The 27103-nt window shown below is 37.3% G+C and overlaps 1 protein-coding gene across 1 annotated transcript in view; it reads left to right on the top strand.

The window, feature by feature from the left end:
- Nucleotides 1-372: 372 nt before the first annotated feature.
- Nucleotides 373-27103, top strand: part of BRWD1 (bromodomain and WD repeat domain containing 1) — a 60523-nt gene continuing 33792 nt past the window's right edge. Inside the window, exons 1-22 of the mRNA XM_059825957.1 lie at nt 373-442; nt 621-679; nt 897-926; nt 1119-1178; nt 4330-4480; nt 5770-5868; nt 6435-6595; nt 7212-7433; nt 9425-9525; nt 11095-11165; nt 12333-12433; nt 13813-13853; nt 15416-15514; nt 17003-17153; nt 17734-17868; nt 19162-19290; nt 20612-20837; nt 21280-21465; nt 22065-22248; nt 23086-23176; nt 24140-24280; nt 26395-26480. Of these exons, the coding sequence (XP_059681940.1) occupies nt 373-442; nt 621-679; nt 897-926; nt 1119-1178; nt 4330-4480; nt 5770-5868; nt 6435-6595; nt 7212-7433; nt 9425-9525; nt 11095-11165; nt 12333-12433; nt 13813-13853; nt 15416-15514; nt 17003-17153; nt 17734-17868; nt 19162-19290; nt 20612-20837; nt 21280-21465; nt 22065-22248; nt 23086-23176; nt 24140-24280; nt 26395-26480 (2594 nt within the window). The remainder of the gene's footprint in view (nt 443-620; nt 680-896; nt 927-1118; nt 1179-4329; nt 4481-5769; nt 5869-6434; nt 6596-7211; nt 7434-9424; nt 9526-11094; nt 11166-12332; nt 12434-13812; nt 13854-15415; nt 15515-17002; nt 17154-17733; nt 17869-19161; nt 19291-20611; nt 20838-21279; nt 21466-22064; nt 22249-23085; nt 23177-24139; nt 24281-26394; nt 26481-27103) is intronic.

Consider the following 27103-nt stretch of genomic DNA (forward strand, 5'->3'; position numbering starts at 1 on the left):
CCGGGCGTGCCCGGCGCAGGTGGCCGTGGCGGCGCCGTGGCCCGTCGCGCGGCGGCCATGGCGGCGGTGCCGAGGCTGCGCTAGCGCCAGCGCAGGGGGGAGGGGAGCCGGAGCGCGAGCGCGAGCGAGGCGTCCGGCGGGGGGCGGGGGCGGCTCGCTCCCGCGCGCGGAGGAGAGGGGAGGGAAGGGGAGGGGGGGCGGTTGGCTGGCGGTTGGCGGTGGGGGAGGGGCGGCGCTGACAGGGCTATGCCGAGCCGGGCCCTGCCCGCGCCAGGCGCTGCCTGAGCCCTAATCCCTGCCCGGGCAGCGACGGCCGCCGCCAGCAGCGATTGTGCCGAGCGAGCGAGCGGCAGCCGCCGGGCCGGGGCCGCCATGGCTGAGCCCCCGGCCTCTTCCAGCTCCGGCGGCGGCGGCGGCGTGTCCCTGCCGCTCATTGAATCAGGTAAAACCGCCGGGGCGCGAGCGGCCGCGGGCCAGGGCGAGAGCTACTGCCGCTGCCGCCGCCGCTCCCTGCCGCCATCTTCCTGACCGTGATTATGAATTGCAGTCGCCCCGGGGGCTCCCCCCCCGCCCCAGCCAGCCCCGGCCTCATCCCCCGTCTCTCCCCGTGTCTCTTGCAGAGCTCTACTTCCTCATAGCTCGGTTCCTGACCACCGGGCCCTGTAGGAGAGCGCTGAAGGTGAGTACGGGGGCGCCGCACACTCACCTGGGCGCACAGGCTCAGCTCCCTTCGCCATTCGCTGCCGCGCAGAGGATGGAAGGGGAGGTGTGAACAGCCGGTCCCCCCATTCCCTCTTCCCCCCCCCCACCCCCCGAGTCCTTTTGCGGCAGCAGCCGCTTGGGAAGCCAGAGGCTCGCTCATCCCTAACTCGGTATTTTTTCCCTTTTCTCTGCAGGTGCTGGTGCAGGAGCTGGAGCAGCACCAGGTCTGTCTGGGCTCTGATGAAATCATCTCTCTTGCTCTAGTAACAAGTTTCCTTTACTTTTCAAGTCATTCAAGTTTCTTCCACTTTACTGCCTCAACTTTTTCCCCTCAACACACGTTGTTTTGGATGTGATCTATCCCTCCTTCCCCGTTAACCACTGAATTCTCTTTTTTCCCCCCCCCCTCCATTTAGTTGCTTCCTAAAAGGTTGGATTGGCAAGGAAATGAGCATTATAGGAGTTACGAAGAATTGGTGAGACTTCTTTTTTTTTTTAAAAAACTTTTAATTAGGATGATAACATTGATGTTAGACCGTTTGGCTTTAAAAGTAGGCCCAAAGCTTTACCTTCCAGTTTCATTCTGGCTCTGTTAAGACATTGGAGTTATTTTGGAAAGGGCCTTTAATTTCTTTACTACATTAGACTAACAAAAACACAAGTGGTGTTTTAAATTGAGGATATTGTTTACATAGCAGAGGTGGAGCTTGGCGTTGTGCATTAGTACATGCCACTGCCTACATGTAGGGAAGAACCAATCTGAAGTAAGGTTTCATTTCAGAGTTTCATGAGCAAGTTTGTTAAGCGCATTTTGATTTGACAGTATTTATTTTTGGGTTGGCTTCCTTCGTCAGTCCCCTTCAACAGATTAGGAAATGAAATCGCTGTTCAGAAATCAAGGGTTGGCAGTTCTGGTGCTTATGAGTATGCTCTTTATCTCTGGCTACTCACTGGTCATAACTATTAGAAAGATACAAGTGATCTCTCAATAGCATGTACTTTATGCCTTCTACGGCTGATATTGTTTGCTCTAAATGTTTTAACTTACATCCATTTCAGAATGGAAAGCTGTCTTTTGGTGGTTTATTTTACTGCTTCTTAAATGGCAAAGTATATTTGGAAGTTGAATCTTGTGAAGTGATGGCCTGGTGGTGCCTGCCCAGTGTGGTTTTATCCTGCTTTATTGTAGTTGATCTTGTTTTCTTTAAAGAAATACTTGTTCTCGCTTTTTTCCCCCATGAGATTTGGGCATTCCAGGTTAATTGACTGACCTTACTCATCAGTTTGTGTGTTGTTATAGTTAAATCCCCTTGTCCCTCTTCTGTAACGCTTGAAGATCTCGGAATCATACTGGCATAGAGAAGGAATGAAACTTTGTTTAAAACATTTTCTTAATTATTTAAGTGCTGCTTAAAATGATAAACTGGATTCCATTTCTTCTACTTGTCAGTGTGGTCAGTTGAGCAAACGAGGTTTTAAATTAATGCTTTAAGTCACTAAGAAAACCTAGTCTTGCTAAAGAGGAATACTTCAAGCTCTGACTTGAATTGAGCAAACATGAAAGTAGTATTAAGTTTAAAAAGGATTGTTTGGGGGTTGTGGGGTTTTTTTGACCCCAGTTCTTCTGGCAAAAAGTGGTGGTGTTGGGAGATATCATGTGTGGATTCTTCTGACTTCAGTACGGTTTTTTTAACTGTGTTTATTATGCATATACAGTTGTCAGATTAATTCTTTAATATGTAGTGCTTCTACCTCTTTTTCCTACACGAAACGAAATCTCTACACAGGGTAGTAGTATTTCAGAACATCCAAATTAATCTTCTGAAGGTTTTGGTTTCTGCTTTTGAGGGGCTTTGGGAACCTCTTGTTGTCCCACTGATCTCACTCTGAATTTGCAGAGACCACAGACAAATGCAATCATGTGGTGCAGTTATTTCTTTTCCTCTTTGTTCATCATGAAATTGGAGCAAGACTTTAAAATAACTGTTCCTTCCAAAATCTGAGTAAAACTACTTAAAAAGGAAATGAATTACAACGTTTTGTATGCATGCTTCTATCAGGGAGTGCATTTGGACTATATACTTCCTGCTAATGGCATGCAAACAAAATGGTTTATAATGCTTGGCATAAAGTATGCTGAGCTTTCTGTCCTGAATGTCGTGGCTGGTACTGCTCTATACCAATTCAAGAGGCAAAATTTATAAAGAAATGAAGAAAAAGTGCTTTTTGTAATCTTTGGACTACCAAATATATTTCTCATAATCAACCTTAAGCATCTGATGAGCTGATTTGCTTGGAGATATTTGGCTGTGTGGTGATGTTAACTATTTCACTGATATTACCAGCTTCCCACCCCCCCAGGAATACAACCTATACCCCCACAAGCTTTATACATCACTTGTATTCTTAGATTAAAACAAGTATTAAGTTGTGGCTTAAATCGTACACTCTCAATACTCGGTGTGCATTTAGGCAACTTTTTGTTGAACAGATCTTACATGAGAGCATGTGGTATTTTTATTCCCCCTGTTCTGATGATGAGATCAGCCTTGTCAGGACTTTCCTCATCTACGTTCAGTCAGTAGGCTAAGGGAATAGCATCAAACGCATGAGCCAGTTCTGCCTGTGTTCTGAGCTACATGGGCAAGAGGCCACATACCTATGTTGGTGTGGCCCTCTGCCTCTCCTGGGTGTATTGGCTGTGAATAGTCTGGCTGCTGAAGTAGCAGTGTGGCTTCTGGATCTAACTGGTTTTTACGTGGCCAGATCAGAGAGTAGAGTAAGCGTGGGGCTCTGTGCCTGCTGATTCAGACCTCCCCAGGAGTTTATGATTCTGATGGTTTGGTTTACTCGAGTCTGTATAAACTCTACTTTGCATATTTAACTTCTGTGTTATTGTGATTGACTTTATAGTTAGATAAGGATTTTTTTTTTCATTCAACTCCCAGAAAGAATAGGGGGAAAAAAATAATCAAAAACCACGCACATCTATTCTTGACTGAGACATCTGAGTGTGTGTGGGGGTGTATTTTTTTAGATTGTTAGGTGTAGGTAGTATGGGATCCTTCCTGAATGGACAGATGACTGTTTTGATCCTTTTGGTTTAAGGAAGTAGGGCAGTCTTAGGCTATGTAGTACTGGTTCTTCAAGGAAGCTATTTCCGGAGAGATTGTACTCAAACCTATTAGTTTGCAGTTTACTGAACAGGTACTGTGCAACTGAAGTACTAGTTGCATAAATTTTTGTGCTTGATTACAACAAAATTCTCCATGATCTTGAGTTATGAGGGTTTGAATTTTGTTTTTTATTTTTAATAAAAATAACTGAGTGAATTGGGCAAAGACAGTCATTGTAGGGTGCTGCACAAATGGGTGCCATACATGTGAATATTGCAGGCTTTCAGTAGTAAAATACTGATGTGCAGTAAGTAATTTTACTGCGGTTGTTTTTACTATAGCTCTCCCATTCTGAATTTACTAGAACAGAGTTTAACACAATTGATTTTGTTTTCTAAGTTGAACTTAAAAATATTTAAAAAATGTTTTATATACCTGTGAATACTGATGCTTTTAGATTCATCTGTGCTGGATGTACCATATATATTTCTAAAACTTAAATTTCTGTCAGGTGCTGTCCAATAAACATGTGGCTCCAGACCATTTGTTACAAATTTGCAAGCGTATTGGCCCTATTCTGGATAAGGAGATACCACCCAGCATTTCGAGAGTGAATTCCTTACTTGGGGCAGGGAGACAGTCATTGTTACGTACAGCAAAAGGTATGGTTTGTTTATTATTTGAAATGGATATGATACATTTTCATAAGTATATGGTGAAGACTTTTGGAATACTTAAAAGTGGTGAGCTTTCACCAAAATTGGTCCCCACTTCTTCTGTACTGTGTTTAATCAACCAAAACACCAGCAATCTGTGTATTAATGGTATAACTATATATTGATTGTTGTGAAGACAAGGTTTTAGGTTGCATCACAAGAATTATTGTTACTCTGAGTGCTGAGGTTGCTGAACATGGCCAGTTTTCAGTGTTGCTGCGATATAATGAATCATCAGGACACAGGTGCTGCTTCTCTAATACATCTCCCGACACTCCCAGTACTATATTGGCCTGTGTTCGTTTTGAATGCAGTAGCCATTGTACTCTGTTCAGTGCAATGTGAGGCAGTAACACCAGTTTTCTGAAAGTTTTCTTGGTTAATGCACATGGCATAAAAATTAGTTCTTGTGAATTCTGTACGCACACACAAAGAAAGTACTTGCCCATAACTTAAAGGGAATGGTTCGCAATGCATAAACACATACTTTATTTGATAGAGTAGGTTTTATTCTTTGGACTTACCTCTTTGAATGTTTCTGGGACGGGGGTGTTCATCTGTTTGTATGAAGTTCTGTTGGATAGCTAGATGCTACAATGTGGGACTGGTTTATGAGATGCTATTGTGTTTTCAGTTATCTGTCCTAACTGTTTTAAAGCATGCACGCTGAATGACAGTGACTGTTCTATCCTAAAAATCAGGATTGCAATTATTTCAGCGTGACTGTCTCAAAATAACTGTCAGTGTGGGAATTTTTTTTTAAGAATCGCAGAATTGTCAGGTTGGAAGGGACCTCTTGAGATCATCTAGTTAAATAATTTCATACTAATAAGTATTCATTAAATATTTATAATATTTATGAATAAATATTCATGAAAATGTTAAAAATCTTAAATGCTTTGCACTGAGAACAAGTAGGAAAAATTCAGTTGACAAGTTAGGTTTGTTTTACGTGAACTGCAGGGCATCACCATTTAGGAGTAATTTTAAAGTTTGGTGGTTGGTTGTGTTGGGGTGTTGTCCTCCTGTTACTATATTAAAAGGATTTTTCTCTTCTCTGACGCTACGCTGTTCGTGGAAACTTTTGGAGCATTTGGTGTTCCTGTTTTTTTAGTTGTTTCAATACTGTGTTTGAGACCACCTATAGATACGTTCTTTACCATGTTTTGGAACTGCAGCTCTCTTGGCATTTTTAAGTTGTACTTATGACGAGCTTCAACCAATTGGTTTTAAAGATTGCAGGAACACTGTTTGGAAGGGCTCTGCATTTGCTGCACTTCATAGAGGAAGGCCTCCTGAAATTCCTGTGAACTATGGCACACCACCAAATCTTGGTAAGCTCTTTTCAACGCTCATCACTGCTGCTGTGAGCATACAAAGTGTATCTTGATGCTGGCCTTCCTGTGACGCTGGAAATTGCACCTCAGAACTGGATCTGGAAGCTTATCTGGAGAACTTCGTATGACTTCACTGCAGTAATGTATTGGGTACAAAGATCTGCTCACAGCACTAGTGAGACAGTAGCCTCTAGATGACATCTTTTTCTTTTTATAAAGCCCCTGTATTAAATAGGTAAACCTACAGAAAATACAAATCCTCTCCTTTGGATAGAAGGACTCGTGTAAGATTTAAGGTATAGAAAGGCATGGGAAAATAAAGATAACATTTAGCACTTCTTATTTAGAGACTGAAGTTTTGATTGGAACAAGTTTAAAATACTGTCTTGGTTTTATACATAGAAAAAATTGCAAATACAAAAAACCCTGACTTTATGAAATCTGAAAGTCACTTCTTTTAAGTTCTTAAGTAATATATTAATGAAAGTTAAATAAAATCATGTTTTAGAATAGACCTGTTTTAAACATCAGTACATTCATTCTGTGATTTCTTTGTGTTCTAGTGGAAGTACATCGAGCAAAACAATTAACTGGATATGCAAAGTTCAGTACTTCATTTCCAGGAAGTATGTATCAGCATGTCAAGATGCACAGACGGATTCTTGGCCATCTTTCTTCTGTATATTGTGTTGCATTCGATAGGACTGGACATCGAATATTTACTGTGAGTTGATAAAATAGATCCAAATCTGAATATGGTTCTAGATGGATGCAAGGAAAAGAACTTTGAAGTGAATGTTATGCTGAAACTTCTGGAGAGGGATAATCAGTAGTGTTAAAATGTAGCTGATTAGCTCCATCGCCGTGCTTAAGTAGAACAGTTTGATGTAATTAAGGATCAGAAGCATGTAAGAAATTGTTGTACTTAATATCTGGTCAGGTGTTGACATTGATGTAGGAGCTTTATTCAGTGATGTAGTTTGATGTTAAGCATGTTTCATATTCTTTATGAAGTGGCAGAGAGGAGATTGCTTTTACAGAACAGTACTTTCATTGGCCCTTGCCATTACTGTAAGGAATCCACTCAAACTTACTCCAGACTTTTTGCATTATATGGTACAGATCTGTGGTGACTGCAGTGTAATCGTGAACCATAAGTGAACATTTTGGGTTTTTTAATGTTGGTCGTATGACTTTATTTCTTTCAGCTGCATAGTTTTAAGTAGAAGTGTAATTTACCAAGCTGCGGAAAAACCATAGGTTCTTTAAAGGAAACCTAAAACTTCTATCCTGAATGTCTTTGAAAATCCTTGCTGAGCATAATAAATATTTCTTTCTAGGGCTCAGATGACTGTTTGGTAAAGATTTGGTCAACTCATAATGGCAGGTTATTTGCCACATTACGAGGACATTCAGCAGAGATTTCCGATATGGCTGTGAATTATGAAAACACTATGATTGCAGCTGGAAGCTGTGATAAAATGATCAGAGTGTGGTGTCTCAGAACTTGTGCACCAGTTGCAGTCCTCCATGGACACACAGGGTCCATTACCTCATTACAGGTATGGTTTTTTTAAGTGTTTCTTCATATTGAAGCACAAATAATGTAGATGGATTGTAAGAAGCAGCCAGTCCACGAAACTCAAAGATAAGTTTCATTTGACAGCGTGGTATGGAAAGTTTGAAGGTATTTTAATCAAATAGTAGAAAACAAGAAATAATGTGGGCAAAAAAAAGATGCCTTTGCACCTGATTTGAAAAGTTAGAGTCTGCTTTAGTAGTAGGATTTAGATTGATGGGATGCCCTAAGATTAGCTAGCTGTCATATTGGTAAGAAATAAGCAGTTTCCTTAGTTGCTTATGGAAAATGAGAAACATAATTACATGAATGCTGTACACCAGTAGAGCCTTCTATCTTTGTGTTATAACTTCTTGAAAAGGAAGACGAGTACCTCATTTTCTGTTTGTGGAGAAAAGTACTTTGTGGTGCCTGTTCCTATGTTGAGAAGTAACTTGCCAGGTGTATGTCTTACTTGTTCATGTCCAAGTGCAAGGAACTGATGTTGTTTCCCATGAAGGCTGGCACATGAATGGCAGATAACTTTCACTGTGCCTGTCACTGTGGTTTTCACATGACTGAAATTATTCCTGTGTGACTGCGTATGGGAATATTAAAATCTGAACATCTAAATATGGGTGTCAAACATTATTCAAAACCACGGGAGAAACCTACTTTAAAAAAAAAAAAAGAAAAGAAAAAAAGAAGTTCCTTGCCTCCCTGAAATTCCTGAGTATTTAACTGAAGATAATGACAGGAATTCTTCTTCACTTAAGAGATTACTACCTGTAATATTTGAGCTGTTGGAACCAAAGAGAATTTCTGGGAAATATTGTGTCCTCCTCTGGTCTGTTACTGGACATGTGATATGCTGGTTTATGTGGGTGAGTCTTCTGATCCTGTATGTGATTCTCACAACTTCTGTGATACGGCTATTTGTTTTAATCTCAGAAGTGTAAGCTATTTCAAGAGTGCAAAGATGTTCAGTCTAGTATGTTGTGTATTTAAGTTTGAAGGCGTTGTGATACTTCATGTGCTATTGGTAGTCTTTTGGATTCAGTCTTGTTTTGGTCTTTGTAATTCCTTGTTTAACAGATAAGCTAGTAGCAATTCTGGATAACGAGCTGTGTTTTCCACTGAGACAAACAGGCTTATGTTGAGGGGTGAAGAGTGGCTACCTGCCAGCTTGTGAAGTTTGGTACAAAAAATAATTTTGCAGTTTTCTCAAAAATGCCACTTCCAAAAGTAATCTTCATATTTGCAGAGTTTTTCTGGCATTCATTGCATTGTTTTTGTTTCTTTGTTTTTTGATGGCAAAGCATGTATTTGTAATGTTTCTTTTGTTGTAGTGTGGTGGATTATTTTGTTTAAGCATTCTTAATGATACTCTAATTGCAATATGTACAGTTTATATGGCCATTTCCAAGAGTAGTAGCAGTAAATGAGGAACAATTTAATCAACTTGTGTAACTTGTGTTCTGTGAAGTTTTCTGAAGGGTAGCTCTGTGCATAGCAATAAATCCACGTCTTAAGTATATGTGAGGACTTCTTATAAATTCCTATGCGATGCTGGGTTATGCATACTCACACTATCTCATAACTGATGCTCTGCTTAATTATAGAATTTTAAAAGTAAGCCTGTCTAGCGAAACGTGCTTCCATATTTTTTTTTTCCAGTCTGCCCTGCTCATTACTTCATTCAATGACAAAATTTCTAGTGAATGATTGTGGTTAGTTAAGACTTCAAAAACAAAGCAGTGAATGAATTGGTTTTATACAATGTGATAATTGAAACATGGATCACAAACTTACTTTAAAGTGTAGGAGATGTTATTTTGAAAACATTAAAAATGACAGTTAACAACAACTGCTTTAGCAGTTTTAGTGGAAAAATCCAAAGTAAATCAAGGTTTTACATTAATGTTTTTAGAAGTTCGTAAACAGTTTTTAAATATCTCTTCTTGTATGTGTCTGATTTTACTTTCTTTTCTTTAGTTTAGTCCAATGGTGAAAGGCTCCATGCGATACATGGTCTCTACTGGTGCAGATGGAACTGTTTGCTTTTGGCAGTGGGATACAGATTCCATGAAATTCAAGTATGTAAATGGGTTGTTGATTAACTCTATACCATACTATGCTTGATTAAAATAAGTTGAGTGCATTTAGCTAGCTAAAAAAAAATGATCTTTCGTGATAATAAAAATGTGTGGAAATAATCTATTACGTAATTATTTTAAAGCACCATCACTAACTATATCCTTTACAAATTTGTTATTCCATTGTCCTGGAAGATTAGTCAGGTAATATATTAATTTCTTACTACACTAAAAGTACAAATGTAGGACAACTAGAATTGCTGCACACATAAATAGGTTGGAACAATATAACAAAGCTTTCTGTTTGTGTTGAATTTTCAACAGTCCTGTAGTTCTAGGATGTCTGTTATAGAACTTGCATGCGGAGTATGTTCAGGATAGTTTTTAAATGTTCTGTAAAAAAATTAAAACAATTTTGTGTTTAAAAAAAAAAAAAAAAAAAGATTATTACCGGAAAGAAGGGATCTGGGATGATCAGTCTGTATCTAGTATTATGCGATATAACAGTAGTTGGTATAAAAAATCTATTTTACATTAGAGCAGCTATTTTTTTTTTTAAATCAATACTTTAGAAAGCAGAAGATTATTTTCCTTTTTAATTCAGACTTGTAATCTTAAGGTAGTAGAATTGCAGCAAAAACTATCAAAGGCTATCTTCATCTGAAGAATATTTTAGGGCTATAAGTTATAGGAGGAGAGTGTTTAAACTGGATCCTTAATTATTCTCCTTCTAAAATTAATTTAGAGGACTGTATGAGATGTAAACATTGTTTAAATTAGTTTAAGCATGGACTTAAATTGGTTTAAGCATTGGTAGGTCTCAAAGCAGCATTCTTAGGATTTGAATCTCTGCTGTGTATCATACAAACATGAGAAATATTCTTCTGCTGAAGGTCTCAACATTTCCTTTGATAAATAGAAAAGCAGTAGAACAATGAGTAGAAATCTATAATGCTTGTAAGTGGCACAGTTTGCTGGATTTCTCCTTAATGTAGTTCTTAGTAGTTACTTTCTGTGAGATTATGGCCATGTCAACTGGCGGAGTGTGTACATGACTTGCAGAACAGGAAACTAGTCTTCTAAATCACCATGTGCACAGTGTTGCAAAATTTTTGTTTGCTGCTGTAAAATCTTATGATTTTGCACAGCATTCTGCAGTAATGGTGTTTGGTAGGCCTTATTTCATGCACCGTTGGTGGTTTGTAATGTGAGTGCAAGAGTTCAGTACTTCGTGGATATGTTATGGAGGGTGTAAATCATACTTACCAAAGGATGAGAAAGAATAAACATTCTTTGGCATGTCATGTTATCCTTGCTAGGTAATAGCATCTTGCAGAAAAAGTCATAAGCTTTGTGGGATTCAAATATAATTTGTGATGTTTGTACAGTAATTTTGCAAAGTAAACCTTATTGCTCATCCTCCTGCACAAGATTTACAGATGTTACTGTATGTATTTAAGAAGTAACTGTTATGTAGATGTTTGAAGAAACACACCTTTATGTTTTGAAATGTTGATAAAAGCCAAGTTTGTGTGGCATGTCCCGTTTCAAGCATGTTTTCTTTTTAAGCAATCGGCCAGTGAAATTCACAGAGAAACCTAGACCAGGTGTTCAGATGCTTTGTTCTTCATTCAGCATAGGTAAGTCATGTACAGATTGAGTTTAGCACTGTAATTTCTCATCTTTCCTCTGAAGTAGTTGTTATAATGCTCTGGTTGTGACAGCTTTAAAATGTAGAAAACCAGCAGCTGTGTAGTAAGTAATTGTATATATTGTTAGCCTATGACATAATTAAATAATGTGACTTGTCTTAGCTAACAGTGAAAGACTGTTGAACTGAGTGATACTATTTTCCTTTTGCCATTGGTGATTTTACAGAAGTAAAAGTCACCTGATGCTTGTTTACTTTTTGTCCATCTTTACTGGATTTTTATTTTTGTTTAATCCCTTAGTATAATGTCAGGGATTTGCAAAATTAGTTCTCTAAGATACCACAGTCAACAGCAGTGGAAGTGGTTACTGATGATAGTAGGAACTCCTGATTGTGTATCGGTTGTATGCAGCGATAGTCATAAAGATCCCCTCTTAAGAATCCACAAATGTATCTGTAAATGTGCTTCATGCCTGGCTTGTTGTCTTCTTTCATTCTAATCATGTGGGTGACTTGTGGGAAGGCTTAGTGGTACCAGACAGCATGAATGTTAGAGGAAACTTGGGAATTTCAGAAATAAAATACAAATCAAAGTGGAGCTTGTTAACGTTGTCAGGATATAGCCCTGGGTTATGTTTGTGTTTGGGGTTTTTTGAGGTTTTGTTTGTTTGGGGTTTTTTTTTTGACAGCACTTACAGGTGCCGAGAGGCAGATCTTAGTATTGCTGCCACCACAGCTAAATACTGGTATACTTATACTGCTTTACTTACCCTTTTACCCAGTTTTGAAGCAATTCACGTGCCACAAATGAGACGTGCTACAGTGAGAGAGTCATCTAGATAATTCTAATGATGACTAGCCATATTCCCCATAATCTAAGGCTTCTGTGCACAATTAGTAGTGTTAGATGTTGCAGCATTCCCCTAGTTACGTATTTTAAATTCTTCGTAACACCGAGTATGACTATTTTTACTATGGCTGAGGGCACTTTCTGGGGCAAGAGGGGGATTTCCTTCCACATCTGTATGTCAGTGGAAGAGCATAAAAAATGTGACCCTCTTCAGATTATGTTTTTTTTAAACTAGGCGTCTGAGAAATATTGGTGATCTGTTTTAATTTCTTATACAATAGTTTAATTATTGCTTGATTTTTACAGGTGGTATGTTTTTAGCAACTGGCAGCACTGATCATGTCATCAGGATGTATTTTTTTGGCTCTGAAACACCTGAGAAAATAGCTGAATTGGAAAGTCATGCTGTAAGTAAGATTGTTAAATCTAGTAGTCAGTCACTTCAGGCAGTATTGAGGTTGCAAGTTAATGTTGTTCGTGGGTTTGTAGCGATGTTCTTCTATTGAGTATTTTTAGAACTTAGGCAAAATTTCAGCCAGTCATCTCAATGTGACCTGACCATTTTAAAGGCTGGGATGTATCAAGATGATATTTAGATTTCTGTCTTTTCAACTGGATGTTGTACATTTCTCTGATTTTAAAGCGTGTGGTTTGCTCAGTTGCTTCCCTTTGATGCAAGTGAGCCTGGCCACCCACATAGTATATGCTGTATACAGGAAGTAGATAGGCTGAGAATGTGGATTTCATTACTCAGGTTATTTATCATTTGACATCTTTTGTGTTAAATCTTTAAATGGGATTGAGTTTCTAGAACTTCACTTATGTTCATCTTGACCTTTATTCATGTCTTCAGTGGCTGTGCAAGCTACTTTATACTTCCTGAGCAGTAAGTCAGCTTGCTGGTTTAGCATTGTTTCTCCATGTTCTTTATGTACTGTGTGCTGCCTGTCTTTACTTACTTTCTTGATATAATTGATACCTGTTAGGAAAAGAACTTCTTAGGTAAAATACTCTCATTTTTTATTTGTGTACCTTAGTCTAGCAGACTCTGTCTTCTAAGGAATCTAAGGGAAACTTGGCTTATGTTCATGCGCTGAAGGCTGAGTCACTTTTTTTCAGCACTTGATGCACAAAGAATCTGTAGTTTTACTATAGAGAATTTAGATTTAGTTGAACCCTTAAAGCTTTTTCAAGGGTAGCTCTTAAAATACTTACCTCCTTCATTTTGTTTGCCTTAATATGTTTTCGATAATGCTGAGTCTGACTTCAACCATTTATGTTATAGTGAAAAGGCTTGATCAATATGTATTTTGTATGTAGAGAAGACTCTCAGGTCTGAAGATAAACTGATCTGAGTGTGCTATCTACTTTTCCTGTAGTTTTTATTGTGATAAAAAGGAATAACTAACTGTGTATTTCTTTAAGGACTGTGTAAGTAGGAGTAGGAACAACAGATTCCTCTTGATTGTAGGTGGCTTAGGATATTGGAACTATATGTTCAAATATGAGTTAATTGGCTGCCAAGTTATTAATGGACAGTTATTTCATCTGTCAATCCTTCATATTTAATTGGGGCATTTTTTTAAAACTTGCATTTTAAATGCATTAAAAGTTGGTGAATTCTGGTAAGTATTTGTTGGGCTTGGTTCACCTTGCAGTTAAAACTGTTAGAAATTATACAATATGCAGTTTTTTTCATTGTTTCAGATTTTACTAAGCTCAGATTTGTCAAAACTGTATTTCCTGTTTAAAAGTATAATTTCTAACAAACTACTTTTTCTTACAGGACAAAGTCGACAGCATTCAGTTTTCTAACAGTGGTGATAGGTATGTTGAAAGATGCTCAAATGTGAACAAACAGTACATTATTTTGGAATTAAGAATGTATTATTGTTCTCACCTGGAGGTTTCCAATAAGAAAATTCTACTTATTTAAAGCTCAGAGGGGAAATTTGGACTAATCCAGGAGAGCATAGTTAAGTTTCAGCTGTCTGTCTCAGCTTTCTGTTAATCTTTGTTAGACAATGTCTTTGGATGGGCTGGCTTTTTATTACCTGGATTTACCACTTTTTAATATACCCACTGTATTTGTGGCTTCATAAACCTCCTCTTCCCCCTCTTTTCCTTTCAGGAAGTATTGGATCAAAATAGGAAACGGGAAAATTCAATGCAAATGGTCTAAAATAAGTTTTAATAATTTTCTTTTTTTTTAGCCTACTATTATTTTTTTAAGGAAATGGATTTAACAGAATTTTACAGCTGATTTTGGGGGGGAAGCATTGTGTAAATTAATTTGTAAAACTTCACCCATACTTCCAGTATAGAATGGAGTCAAAATTGATCTCTGATTGGCCTATCGCTAATGAAGATGTGGATTTTAGCCTGCAGGGTAGACTTACATCTGCAACCATAAGTTGCAGCTTTATTTTTATTGGGTTTTTTCTCTTCTTGAAAGCCAGATAACTGTGACTAAGAACGCTAATAATCTACATTTAGTTTGGAAGTTATAGTTGTCTTCCTTTTAAATGTGTTTTTCTGCAATTATACTTGTCTTTGGGGCCATCATGTTGCACTGGTCCATCCATGTTGCCTGCACGGATTACTTTTCAAGGCAGTACTAAAAAAAAAAAAAAAGGCAAAATTTCTGCTTTTTTGCTTGGTGACACTTTCTATGGAAGATGTTTAAGATTTATAATTATTATTAAAATGAATCATAGTGAATTAGAGCACAGTCATGATATGCCTAGCACGCAAACATTTTCTGTGGGAGGTATGTCAGCTGTCTTTCTCAGGGTCGTGATTACATGGACTAGGGAGATTATCTTTGCATGTTTTACAATATTTCAGTTCCTCTCTTCATGAATGTCCGTTCTGCTGCATTGATAGTTCAGCAGTTCATGAATTGGAAGCCTGAACTGTTGTAGTTTACACCTTGGTGTCTTAAACCACTGGTGGTCTTCTCTTTTATGCACAGCTGTGGGTGGGAACATCTCAGGTTTTGCTGTGCTGATCTGTTGCCTCTACTTCAGTATCTGATATTCTACATTTTCAGAATGGATTACTTAAAATACTTCGTTAAAGTATTGTAATTGAGAAGGAGTTGAGGATGCAGTTGTGAACTGAGTTTAAGTTTGGAACTTGCTTCTCTGTTCTACGTGTTTTAACAACTTTATGCAGATTTTCAATTCAGAAAAACTCTCTTTCCTGGGCTTCTGGAAAGAAAGTTAATGGACAGGACTGTAAAGAATTCTCTTGTACACAAATTGAAGATTCCACTTCTATCAGTCTTTTATTGTAGTGTTTTAAATTGTGGTTGTGTGTAACTCTGAATATACTTTAAAGCAAATTCTTTTGAAGATGAATCAACTATCTTTTAAAACTTCCTCAAGGTTCATAAGTGGCAGTAGAGATGGAACAGCTCGAATCTGGCGTTTTGAGCAAGCAGAATGGAGGAGTATTTTGTTGGATATGTCCGATCGATTACCAGGGTAGGTGAAGTGTCGTCTTTTTTTTTTTTTTTTTTAATCTGTTGTGTAAAGTCAGAAAGTTTGAAAAACTCATCAAGTACACTTACTTACAGTCAAACTAGAGCAAGCCTTAGCAATACTATGATCAAGTGGTGTGGTCTTTTGGCGGGGTGAAATAAGTGTTTTGGTGGTATAATAAGTTGCTAAATTTTAGTCTGTTCTTGAATAAATGCATAAATATTTATATATATAAATACATAAATATATAAACTATTATATATTCAAATGTACACTGTGCCAAATTAATTACATTTCCTTTGTTAAGGAGAAAAGTTAACAGAAAGTGCCATAGATTGTCTCTATCTGGATTTCAGTCAGGTGCCTGACGTGTCACAGGAGAAACATTTTTAGATTAGTAAAAATAAGGTAGATGATAACCTCTTTCCAGGAGAGGTCATGACAGGTAATAGGTGGGTTTCATCGAGGACTGATCTTGCTGACTATTTTCATTGATTCTTTTGTACTTTTAAAAAGTGTATTGATGAAACACGCTGGTTGCACATGGTTTGAATAGTGTCATTACAGATGAAGATCAGGATATTACATGGCACTGGACAAACCTGAAGGGTGGATGATTTACAATAGTACGGAATGCTCACTCCACTTTTATAGACACTAAGCAGAAATGAATTTGTAGGTGATTAAATGCGGTGGGGAACAAACACAAAAAACAAACCTTGGGTGTACAAGTTGATTGGAGGGTGATTGCAAGCTCTTCTTGTGATGCAGCCATGAAAAAAAAAAGTGGTTTTACTGAGAAAGGAGGCGGGATCAATATTTGAGATTTGACTGTGGCATCTTTCTGGGTTAATATGTACAATTGTAGTTGTGTATAATTGGGAGAGAGTATTTGTAAGAGAGGCTGCTAGCTGATGTGGAATATAGATAATACTGTGTGAAGGTATGTTTCAAAGAAAGCTTGTTCTTTCAGTTGACTAAGATGCTGAGAGGGAGTGTTACAGTATCCTGTAAATGTATTTTGGGGAGAGAAACAAGGAAATAGAGGTTTATACAAAATATCTTTAATATATATATGTTGGGAATCAGAAAAAAATGCTTAGTTAACGTAGAGGTTAGTTTCTGAAACAGAGTTACTTGGAAAGCTCTTGACTGTAAAAAGTCCAAGTTTTTAAAGGAATTATGCTAGGACTCTAATTGTAGAAGAGAACAGACTCCATGAAAAAGGAAAGCCTTTTTGCCTTGCATCTCAAATGGGAAAGAGGGTATCCTATCCTGTGAAATAAGTATGCTAGAAATCCAGGTTTGCTTTATAGTTGATTGCTCGAAAAAAGAATGAAGTTTATGAACAAAAGTCTCAAAACAAATTTGATTCTTAACTTACCTTCCCTTGTCTGATTATTAATATGGGAAAACAGGTTATTTTTCTGTATTTTGAGATTGAAATGGGCTAATTAAAATATCTCATGCCTGTTGATTTCTTTAAAATAGTGACACGTGTTCAGAAGAAGACAAATTTATGAAGCCTAAAGTAACCATGATAGCGTGGAACCAAAATGATAACTATGTTGTTACGGCTGTGAATAATCATCTGCTCAAAGTTTGGAATTCCTGTACAGGGCAATTGCTTCATGACTTGGTGGTATGTAATTTTACTTGCTTTTTGAAGTAGGTGGTCTTCCTAGAATTGTTATGACATGTGCATGCTGAGTTCATAATTAGATTTTATTTGTCTTGAAAACTATATAAATGATAAAGCAAGTGTAGTGTTTCTGGGATCTTTTTAACTAAAACTAGCTGCTTCCGCCTGCATTTGAACAATCCTTTTCCTAGCTGCTGTGTTGAACTTGCCTCTCCTGTGGAATAAATAAAAGTTTTTGTGAAGTAACATGCTTGCCCATTGAATAGTTCACTGTTCTTTGGCAAAAGCTCCATATTTCTAGAGTTCTTGCCTGAATCTAGAAAATAATTAAATCTAGAATGATAAAGTCTTTCTGACTGCCTGGGGTTTTGCCCTACTTCTGTGTCACAGGTAGCAGTCCAGATAGGTACACAGTGGAATTTGTAAAAGTCCGTATATTTTTGGAGGCAGCTTGTAGGGGTCTAATTTTCCAAAAGTCTGAGGAGAGGATGGTACAGTGCTTTAGGCTCTACTGTAAATACCCTATCGATGTGGATTTATGTCCTCTTGTTTGCACATGATGTGCAATTTTGAATTCTAGGGGCATGCGGATGAAGTATTTGTCTTGGAGACCCATCCTTTTGATTCCAGGATAATGCTGTCTGCAGGTCATGATGGCAACATCTTTATATGGGACATTACCAAAGGCACAAAAACAAAGCATTATTTTAACATGGTAAGCCCTTTTTTAAATTCCATTTTTTTCTCAAAACACAGCAGTGTGTTCACATACTAGTTTAAGGAATCGTCACCAACACGCACACCCGCTGCACCTGTTGGAAAAAAACCCACCAAAACCCAAACAACTAAAATCCACCAAAAAAACCCCAAATCAGCAAAATTTATGAGTTTGTTTTTTCTCTAGAGCTTTTACCTTTGAATTTCTTGGTTATTGTAGCTGTAGGTGCAAAGTGACCAGGAGCCAGTTTTAACTGTTTAATGTGGCAGAAAAGGAGGGCCGGGATTGCCTCCCTTGTCTGCTCCCAGCTGTCCACTTCCATTCTCCACCTTGAGTCAGGTGCCTCTCACTGGACCTTTTACTAAGCTGAGTCAGTTCACTGATCTGCAAAAGCATTCCCTGCGTCCTTCTACTCCTACTTCCCTGTAGGGCTTCCGAGTTCAGTTTGGTCAGGGAGGTCTTGATAAGCTTCTGAGACAAGGAAGATGAGTGGTGAGAATTTGCAGTTGGGTGTGAGGAATGTGAGGTATGGGGAGGGGCAGAGCAGGACTTCGCTTTCATCATAGTCAGTGTCTGAGCTCTTCAGACTTCATCTGTTGATCAGGACTTCTTGGTCTGTGAGGTGTTGTGAGTAGTTGACACCAGGGCTTTTCCACTCTTTGTTACTAAAGATCTTCTTGCACCTCATTCATAGTAACAGTTTTCCTTAACTGAGATGAGGTGCCATCTAAAAGACTGAAAGGTCCTTTTTTAGATCATCATTTCCAGAGTCTTAGGGACAAATATTTGTGTTCTCAATGGTCTTGAAAATGATAATAATATTATCATAAGCATTAGAGGATTGGCACAGTAAGTTTCCATATCCTTTAGTGCATCTTTTAAAATTGAGTGCATCTTTAATGAGAGAGTGGTGAAGCATTGGAACAGGCTGTCCAGGGAGGTGGTGGAGTCACCATCACTAGAGGCGTTCAAGGAACATGTGGACATGGCACTTCGGGACATGGTTTAGTGGGCATGGTGGTTCAACATTGGGTTGATGGTTGGACTTAATCTTACAGGTCTTTTCCAACCTTAATGATTCTGTGATTTTAAAACTCTGTGATTGAGGACTTGAATTCACATGTCAAGGGGAAAAGAAAGAAACTGAAGTAATGAGATTATTTCTACTTTAACGGGGGTATTTGAGGCACATGACTGCTTTTGATAAAGTAATTAATTTTTGATGCTGCATTACCGTTTGCTCAAAAAAAAATTGGTCAAATAGTCTTGCGTTTCTTTCCTTCAATCTAGATTGAAGGCCAAGGACACGGTGCTGTTTTTGACTGTAAGTTTTCACCAGATGGACAGCATTTTGCATGTACAGATTCTCATGGGCATCTATTGATATTTGGTTTCGGTTGCAGCAGGTCTTATGAAAAGGTAAGTTCAGCTTTTTATTAGAACTGTTTATTCACGCTTCTAACTGAAATTAGGTTAGTTACAATCATTCCTCTAAAACTTCATATGTAAAAAAGAGATTTGTATGGGTATGGGATCTAAATATAACGTGTTCCTTGATGTCTGTGAGTTCTCTTGTATGTATGGTCCTGGCACAGCAGAAGCAACCAGTATCTTAACATTCCCTTGGGGGCTACTCCCAAGAACTTTTCTGGAATACATTTTCATCTTCCAGCCAGCTAATTTGCATGTTAATTGTTCAACCTCAAAATTACTTTTCTTTCTAATTTCTGAAAATAACTCAGTGTTTAAAGATAGGAATGTATCACAAAGTTTATTGCACTACTACCTAATTAACAAAAAAGTAGAGTGTTTGTATGTTAAGAATAATTTGCTGGTTTATTTCAATTATTAGAACTTGCAGTTCTTCAGGCCTTTCCTTATTCGAACACAAATTCACTGTAGTAGTTTGATTAAAATAAGCAAAAGTAAATATTCATCCAACACTGTGGATTTTGAAATGTTAGAAAAATGCGCATGGATAAATATTTTGCTTTTTTTAATCTTTCTGCCTGTTTCCTTTTTGTTTTGATAAATACGTGAGCTTCTGTTTTTTCAAAATAGCTCTGAAAAGTGTAGTTCTGGCCGATGCTTTTCTTCACTTCCTCCTCAATTTTTTTGAAGTTGCAATGGCAATTCCATGTTTGTCATTTTAAAGAATTATTTTTTTCTTGCTTTACATTCCTAGCTGAAACTGAAACTTACTCTCTTCATCTTGCTCATCATTGCTAGGAGCAAAGATTCTGACTGTCATCTAGTACTTGTGTAACCGTTTTCCTTCAGCTGCATGGATTTAACAGACTGTTTCAGTTGCAGAAAAAAATTTCTGGTGGACATTGCATGATTAAGAACGAACTTGACTTTGAGAGCTTATGTTGAACTTCAGACAACGATTTCCTTGCAGGGAAACCAAGGAAACTTTTTTCTTAATTGTGTAGGAAACAAATAGAATAGATGTAAAATATTTTTAATTTTAAGTGTAAAGCAGTGCTTCTGCTTTAAGTTACGTCAGTTTATTGTTTTGTGAAAGCATTTTGTTGCCTGCAAAAACACTATCAAAAATGAGAGTACTGCAACACCCATATAGGTTAATTGTAGCTATGCATAACTCTTCTTACTGGGAACTTGCCCCTTCTTTTACCTTTAAGGAGATCTTAAATATTTTAGTGTCATTTGTTCTTCTCTGTTCTTTAGCATATTCTTTTTTTCAATTTGATAACATAAAAACTTCATTTCTTTCCAGATTCCTGATCAGATGTTCTTCCACACTGACTATCGGCCACTTATTCGAGACTCTAACAATTACGTCCTAGATGAGCAGACTCAACAGGCTCCTCATCTCATGCCCCCTCCCTTCTTAGTAGATGTGGATGGAAACCCTCATCCAACAAAATATCAAAGATTGGTGCCAGGAAGAGAGAATTGTGCAGATGAACATTTGATTCCTCAACTTGGATATGTAGCAACAAGTAAGAAAAGTATCACTAAAGACCTACATCCAGAAGTTAGAGTTACTGTAGTAATTCTGAATGGGAACAGAGTAGATACAACATAAGTGATGTAAAAATACCTTCGTTTTCTCACATGCTGTTGTCTGTTTATGTTCACTAAAGATGCTGAAAGGTCCCACAGTGAATACAATTTTAAAAAAACAAAAAAAAAAAGGTTGTTGAAATAGATGTCTTAATTCTTTTCATTTCTGTGGGCACTGACGTGCACAAAGTGTGTTTGAGTTGCAGACTTCATAAATGTCTTATTCGGAATAAGCAATTGGAATAATTTCAAGAATGGTTTTCATTGTGCTTAGCTGTAGAACATGTCTCACTGTGATGTGAACAATGAGATTAAATCATTTGCTATAGTCAGTTAGTTAACTGAACCCATTCATTTTATTTATATTACATTGGCAAGGTGATGGAGAAGTGGTTGAACAAGTTATAGGCCAACAGACAGTTGATCAGGATGAGCAAGGCTTGGAGCCCAGCATTCTTGATGGCATGATTAGGCAATTACAACTACAACAAGATCAAAGAAATGGAACTGATCAAGAATCTGCTTCAGGTGGTCCACAAAATGGGGAAGGAACACCTAGAAGAGGTTAGTACTTGCTGATATCACTCCTGTGATTAACTTACAAAACAAAGCCTTTCGCTTTTCTTTTTAAGGAGCATTAATTGTATTTCTTGTAGAGTGCTACACATTTAATAATATTTGTAGAGTACTCAAATAACATTTATAGGAGCTACATTTATTCTCCTCTAAAGTTTGCAAAATAAGTATTTTAGCATTACTCAAACTGGGTTCCCCTCTGCCTTCTTCACAGATTTAAACCAGACGCTCTTCTGATCTGTGTCCTTGTAGTTTTAATTATGTAAGCTCAGCTCCAGGAAAAGTGCTTTTTAGAACCTTACTAGCCTCAGAGCTGCCTGAAGCAGATCAGAACACCACCTCTGTCACATTATACTTCCTTTCACTGTATTAAAATAGTAGTAGAAATAACCATTTTAAAAGTATATCTGTAATCTCAAGGTATTTTCTACAAGACAGATAATTTCCTGAAGGTGATAACTAGTCATATACTTACGATCATGGAGATAAAAATATGTAAAGTGATAATTTTTTAATCTTGTAGTAAGAAGAAACAAGGTTCCAATTCTGTGTAGTCTGGAAAAAATGTTTTTGTTTGTATATTTTAGCTTTTAGAAGACCAAGTTTCGACATCCAGTCTCCTCCCAACATTGGTCTACGACGTAGTGGGCAAGTTGAAGGTGTGCGTCAGATGCATCAGAATGCTCCACGAAGTCAGATGGCTACTGAGCGAGACCTTCAGGCCTGGAGACGAAGAGTTGTTGTACCAGAAATACCACCAAGCTTACTCAGGTCTGTAGGCAGCTGACTAGGCTGCAGATATGGCTAGAGAGAACACATCATGTTTTTTCTAAATCTAGTGCTATTAGACCTAAGCTAAAATAGGTATGTGGTACAAATTGAAATAGTTTAGTGTTATGATCAGCTGTGCTTAAGAACTTTTAATTGTAAAGTCCATTCAACAAAAATAAATGGAAATTTCTCTAGTTTAGTAGAGAATAATTCTCCCATATTTCAATATTATAAGTCATCTTAAAGGACAGTTAGATTACCTAGATTCTTGCTTCTTCCAAAATCAAGGGATATAGGTTAAATTAATTTACATGAAAAAGTTCGGAGAGATTGTGCTTTTGTGGGACTCGGGGCGGGGGGGGGGGCGTAATGTGTTATGACAAGAAGCAGCACTGAGCACTTGAAATGCTAAAACAGTTAGCTGCTTTCAAAAGTACTATCAGTATGCATCTGTGAAAAGGAGAATTAATATCGATAGCTAAATATTTCTTCTAATGGTACAGTCATATGTGCTGCCACATCTCTGAAGTTTTTAAAAAGCTTTCCTGGTGTTGGGAGGTAGAATGATTATAAAGGGAAAAATGTGGATTAAAAATGGGGTTGAAAAAGTTTATTATATTCTGATATTTGCAAGGAAGACTTTCTTAATATCCATCTTCTTTATCTGGAAATGAGAGGACATATGTTATAGGTGTTTGTGTAATAACATCTGAAATTAATAATGTAATGGAATTAGGTGTTAGGTTTTTTTAGGTAGATCCTTTAAAGAGGATGGATCATTTAACTTTCAGCATTGTCAAAATAGACGTAGAATTAGTTTTTCATTACTTCCTTCAGGAAGCAGGAAGAATACCGAATTGCAAAAGGGGAAGAAGAGAGAGATCTTTATGCAACAGAGAAGAAAAAGTCATTTGAGTCATTGGAAAAGGTATGCAGCAGCTTCTAAGAAAATGGGCATTCTGTGCCCAGGGACAAGTCATGGTTTAAAAAATGAAAGCAGACATTTCTGAAGGTCTGGTCTTCAAAGGTTCCTGCTGATTCAGCTTCCACTTATTGCAGGACAAGGTTTGATTTTATTTTTATGAATACCTAGAATTCTTTTTCTAATTTATCAGTCTTGCCTCCTTCCACCTAAGGTATTTGGTAGTAATTTTTAAAGGCAAGCTTGATTTCAGGCCATTCTGGTTTTACTGCAGTTAAAGTTTCAAAGACAGGTGTTGCAGGTTCATGCTAAAGCATTGAGGTGCAAGTGAGAATGTTCAAGGTCCTATATTTGAAGAATTATAGGCTATATTGCTATTCTCTTGTTCCCTTGTCATCTTACTTTTAGGTGACAATGTTTTGTGTATGGGGCAACTTTTTCAGGCTTGCCTTGTTTTGAATGTTTTTTTCATTATCTATTTTTTGGAAGAGATTGGTAAGAAAGAAAAATTAGTTATTGTACTATTTTTATGAGATAGTGACCTGATTTGCTGTGTCTTGCAGTACAAAACAATTTGACACAAGAGGTCTACTGCATGATTCCCTTAACTGGAGGGAATTGAGGACTTCTGGTCCTCTCAGAATTGCACCTTGTAGGCAGTTAATATCTTTACCTGATAAATATATTTACAGAATCACGTGAAGACCTGTCACTTACAGTGGTTTATAAAGAGCAATTTCTTAGAACAACTACTAAATCTTAAATTGGGAACAGCAAATTTAAAACTCTTGGCTTATAGGAAACTTATTTCTTGTGAAAAGGAGTTTTAACATGATCAGGCTGTGATGTGATGAGGCTGTTTCAGCTTTTATGTTCAGCAGTGCTTTTAGCCACCTGTTCACCCCCATAAAAGTTTGCCACATACATACTTTTATGTAACTTGTTTTTTTCACTTCCTATATGAATTAGAGTGACTCTGAGTCTTCATTAATACAATCTAAGCGTAGACTGCATAGACGGAAATTTCCAAATTACCGAACACGGAATAACATTGAACAACTGGAGTCTTCTGATGAGGAAAGAGATAACTGCTTTGGCTTGATAGAGCAGGTAAGTTCTTTTCTGAGTTCTGTATTTTGAACCTGAGTTCCTCAATAAGTGAAGTTTCATGTAGATGTGCCTTTTCTCTCTTAAAACAAACATGCAAACAAAAAAACCCCCTCTTTTGCCAGGGAAAGCATTTCTGTAAGCGTCATCATTGTTAGCACTTCTCAAACCTAGTTATCTGTTGCTTTAATAATGCAATATTTCCTGTCATTTTATAAATGGTTGAACTATTTTTGCTGAGAATCTTCTAAACCAAATCCACAGCCCAAGGCAAAAAACCTGATGTACAGTGCTGAGGTTGGCTTTAAAGTGAAGTTTGGATTTTAGATGTGTTTTGCTGTTTCTCTGCAAAAACCTTCCAAATTTATGTATACACCTAAAACTGGAGATTTTGAAGGTTCTTGGTAAAGCACTTTTACAGCCTGGTAGTGTGATTCTTCCACAGAGTCTGTTTATCCTGGTGAAGTCCTGGCTTGGGGTGAAAGAGGACTTTGCAGTGGGTAGCAGGAGCTTTTGACTGTTGTGTTATCAGGTGCTGTGAATCAGTGGTAGGACTGCTGGGACTACAGTTGTCTTGCTTTGCACACGAGGAAATAGTCTCAAACTGGGAAAGGGGGAAGAAGTGGCAGGAGTAGAGGTCAGATTTGTTGGACTAGTCACTTCGTTAAGGAAGAATGGTGAACAAAATGGGGGACGTTTAGGAGATAAGATAATTCTGTAAGTAAGATGAAGAATGATATTCTTTGGAAATGGACTCTCTTTTCCTAGCTTCTTAATAAAGAATTCCTATGTGTTTAAAAACAATAAATCACTTAAATTTAATGAAAAGTTCAGGTTATCCTTATTTTGGGAATAGGATGGAAGGGGAGTTGACAGGAGACTTCTGGCGCCTGACAAATTCAAAGCACACAAAGTGCAAATAGGAGAATTATGCATACTGTCCCGTAGATATGACATACACTTAAATATTTTTGAGGTAGTGATGTTAGATTTGATAATACTAAAACTAATAATACTATAAGAAGCCGAGGTTTGATGTAAATGAGGTTTTTCTGGGGTTTTTTTTGTTTTGTTTTAATCCTACAAATGGTAGGATAAAAGAGAAGAACTGACTTAGTGAGTATTGTCCATCCTGTACACTGTATGAACAGGTCTTAGTGGGAAGACTGTTAACTTTGTTACTCTGGAAATGACAAACAAATAGTCAGTTGCACTAACTCAAACAGTATCGAACTTAAAGTTGCAAGTTAAATCTTGTTTTCTTACTTTTTTTTTTCCTTGACAATATATAACTTGAGACATCAGCAGTGCATTATACTTAGTCATTTCAGTTATGGAAAACACATTTAAAACATGAAGTTAATGCAAATAAACTGCTGAACAACAATCGGGAAACGACTTGAATTGTAATATATTTTGATGTGTCTTGACTATTTAGTTTTGCATTTAAATATATGCATGAATACACACAATTAGTACTTGGTCAATCAGTTGATACTAAAATCAGAAAAATCACCTGATTTTAACTTGCATAACTAATGAAAAAAGTGTCATAGAAGTTCTACTCCTGTAACAGAATATACCCATGTTGTGTGCAGATGGAAGATGTGATAGTTTTCCTTGTTTTGTTCCTTTTGCAATCTTTAAATTCTTCCTTTGCATTCTAGTGAACTAGATTTTATTGTGTACTTTACATGCCCTAATTACAGCATTATGAGTTTGGAATTTAAGGAATCAAAATCGCCTGCCACTTTGTTCTGATAAATGTTGTGAACTTACTCTTAGACCGGAAAAAAGTAGAACTGTCATATGGTAGTGGGATAGAAGTGTCGCTTTGTGAAGAGTAGCTACAGCAGGTGCATCCACATGTGGCTAATAAAATGTGAGTGAATATACAGAAGTTAATGATTAATAGTGCACTGATGAGGTTACTAGGGTAAGTTGAAATCAGCTACAAAAAAGAACTACTTTCATTTCCATTTTAACAACTCTTTTTACCAAATTTCATCCTAACTCAATAATATGCGGACATGAGTGGAGAATGTGTTGTGTTTCAAACCCTTAAAACATATGCTGTGAGAAAGTTTTGGATTGACTCTGCATATTTTTAAATTCAGGAAGCTGAAGAAAGTGAGGGCTCTGGCTCATCTGATGAAGAGGAAGAGTGGAGAAGTGACAAGAAAAGCAACAGTAATAGTTCTAGGTAAAAGCGAACAAACAAATCCCAGCTTTTACTGTAATGAGTTTTACTTGAATTTTGGCAAGTTAAAAGTTGTATGGAAGTTCTATTGTGCTTCATATGTAATAATATTTTGTAGGGTACTGTACTGACACATTGCATTGTTATTTAGTGTTCCATTTCACTAAAACATTTCTGTCTTTTAATGTAGTTTCAAATCCTTTTGCTTTTTTTGCTAGATGGCAAGGAGAAAGAAGATAGTCTGGAACGTTTTCTATAGTGTGTTTTGTTCTGTTGGTTTTTTGAGCGGTGGGGGTGTTTGTGTGGTTTTGGGTTTGTTTTGTTTTTTTTAATAACGCAGCAACAGTCAGTTGCTTGCTCTTACAAAAATGGTTGAAAAAATCTTAATTTTGATAAGATTATAATTTTATTTAGAAACTGAAGTTGTCTATAACTTTTTAATTACTTCACTATGGTTTTTTTAGATATTCTTTCTAGAACTCTATAGTAGTAGAACTAAAAAATACTGAAAGAGATACAAATATAAAAAAAGCAAATGTGTACCTGTGAGATTTGTATAACTGTCTTTAAAGAATTTAAGTAGTGTTTGGCTAGTGTGTTCTTTAGTCCAGAATTTCATTGTGCAA

Source organism: Gavia stellata, chromosome 1, assembly GCF_030936135.1.
Source record: "Gavia stellata isolate bGavSte3 chromosome 1, bGavSte3.hap2, whole genome shotgun sequence".
Lineage (NCBI taxonomy): Eukaryota > Metazoa > Chordata > Aves > Gaviiformes > Gaviidae > Gavia > Gavia stellata.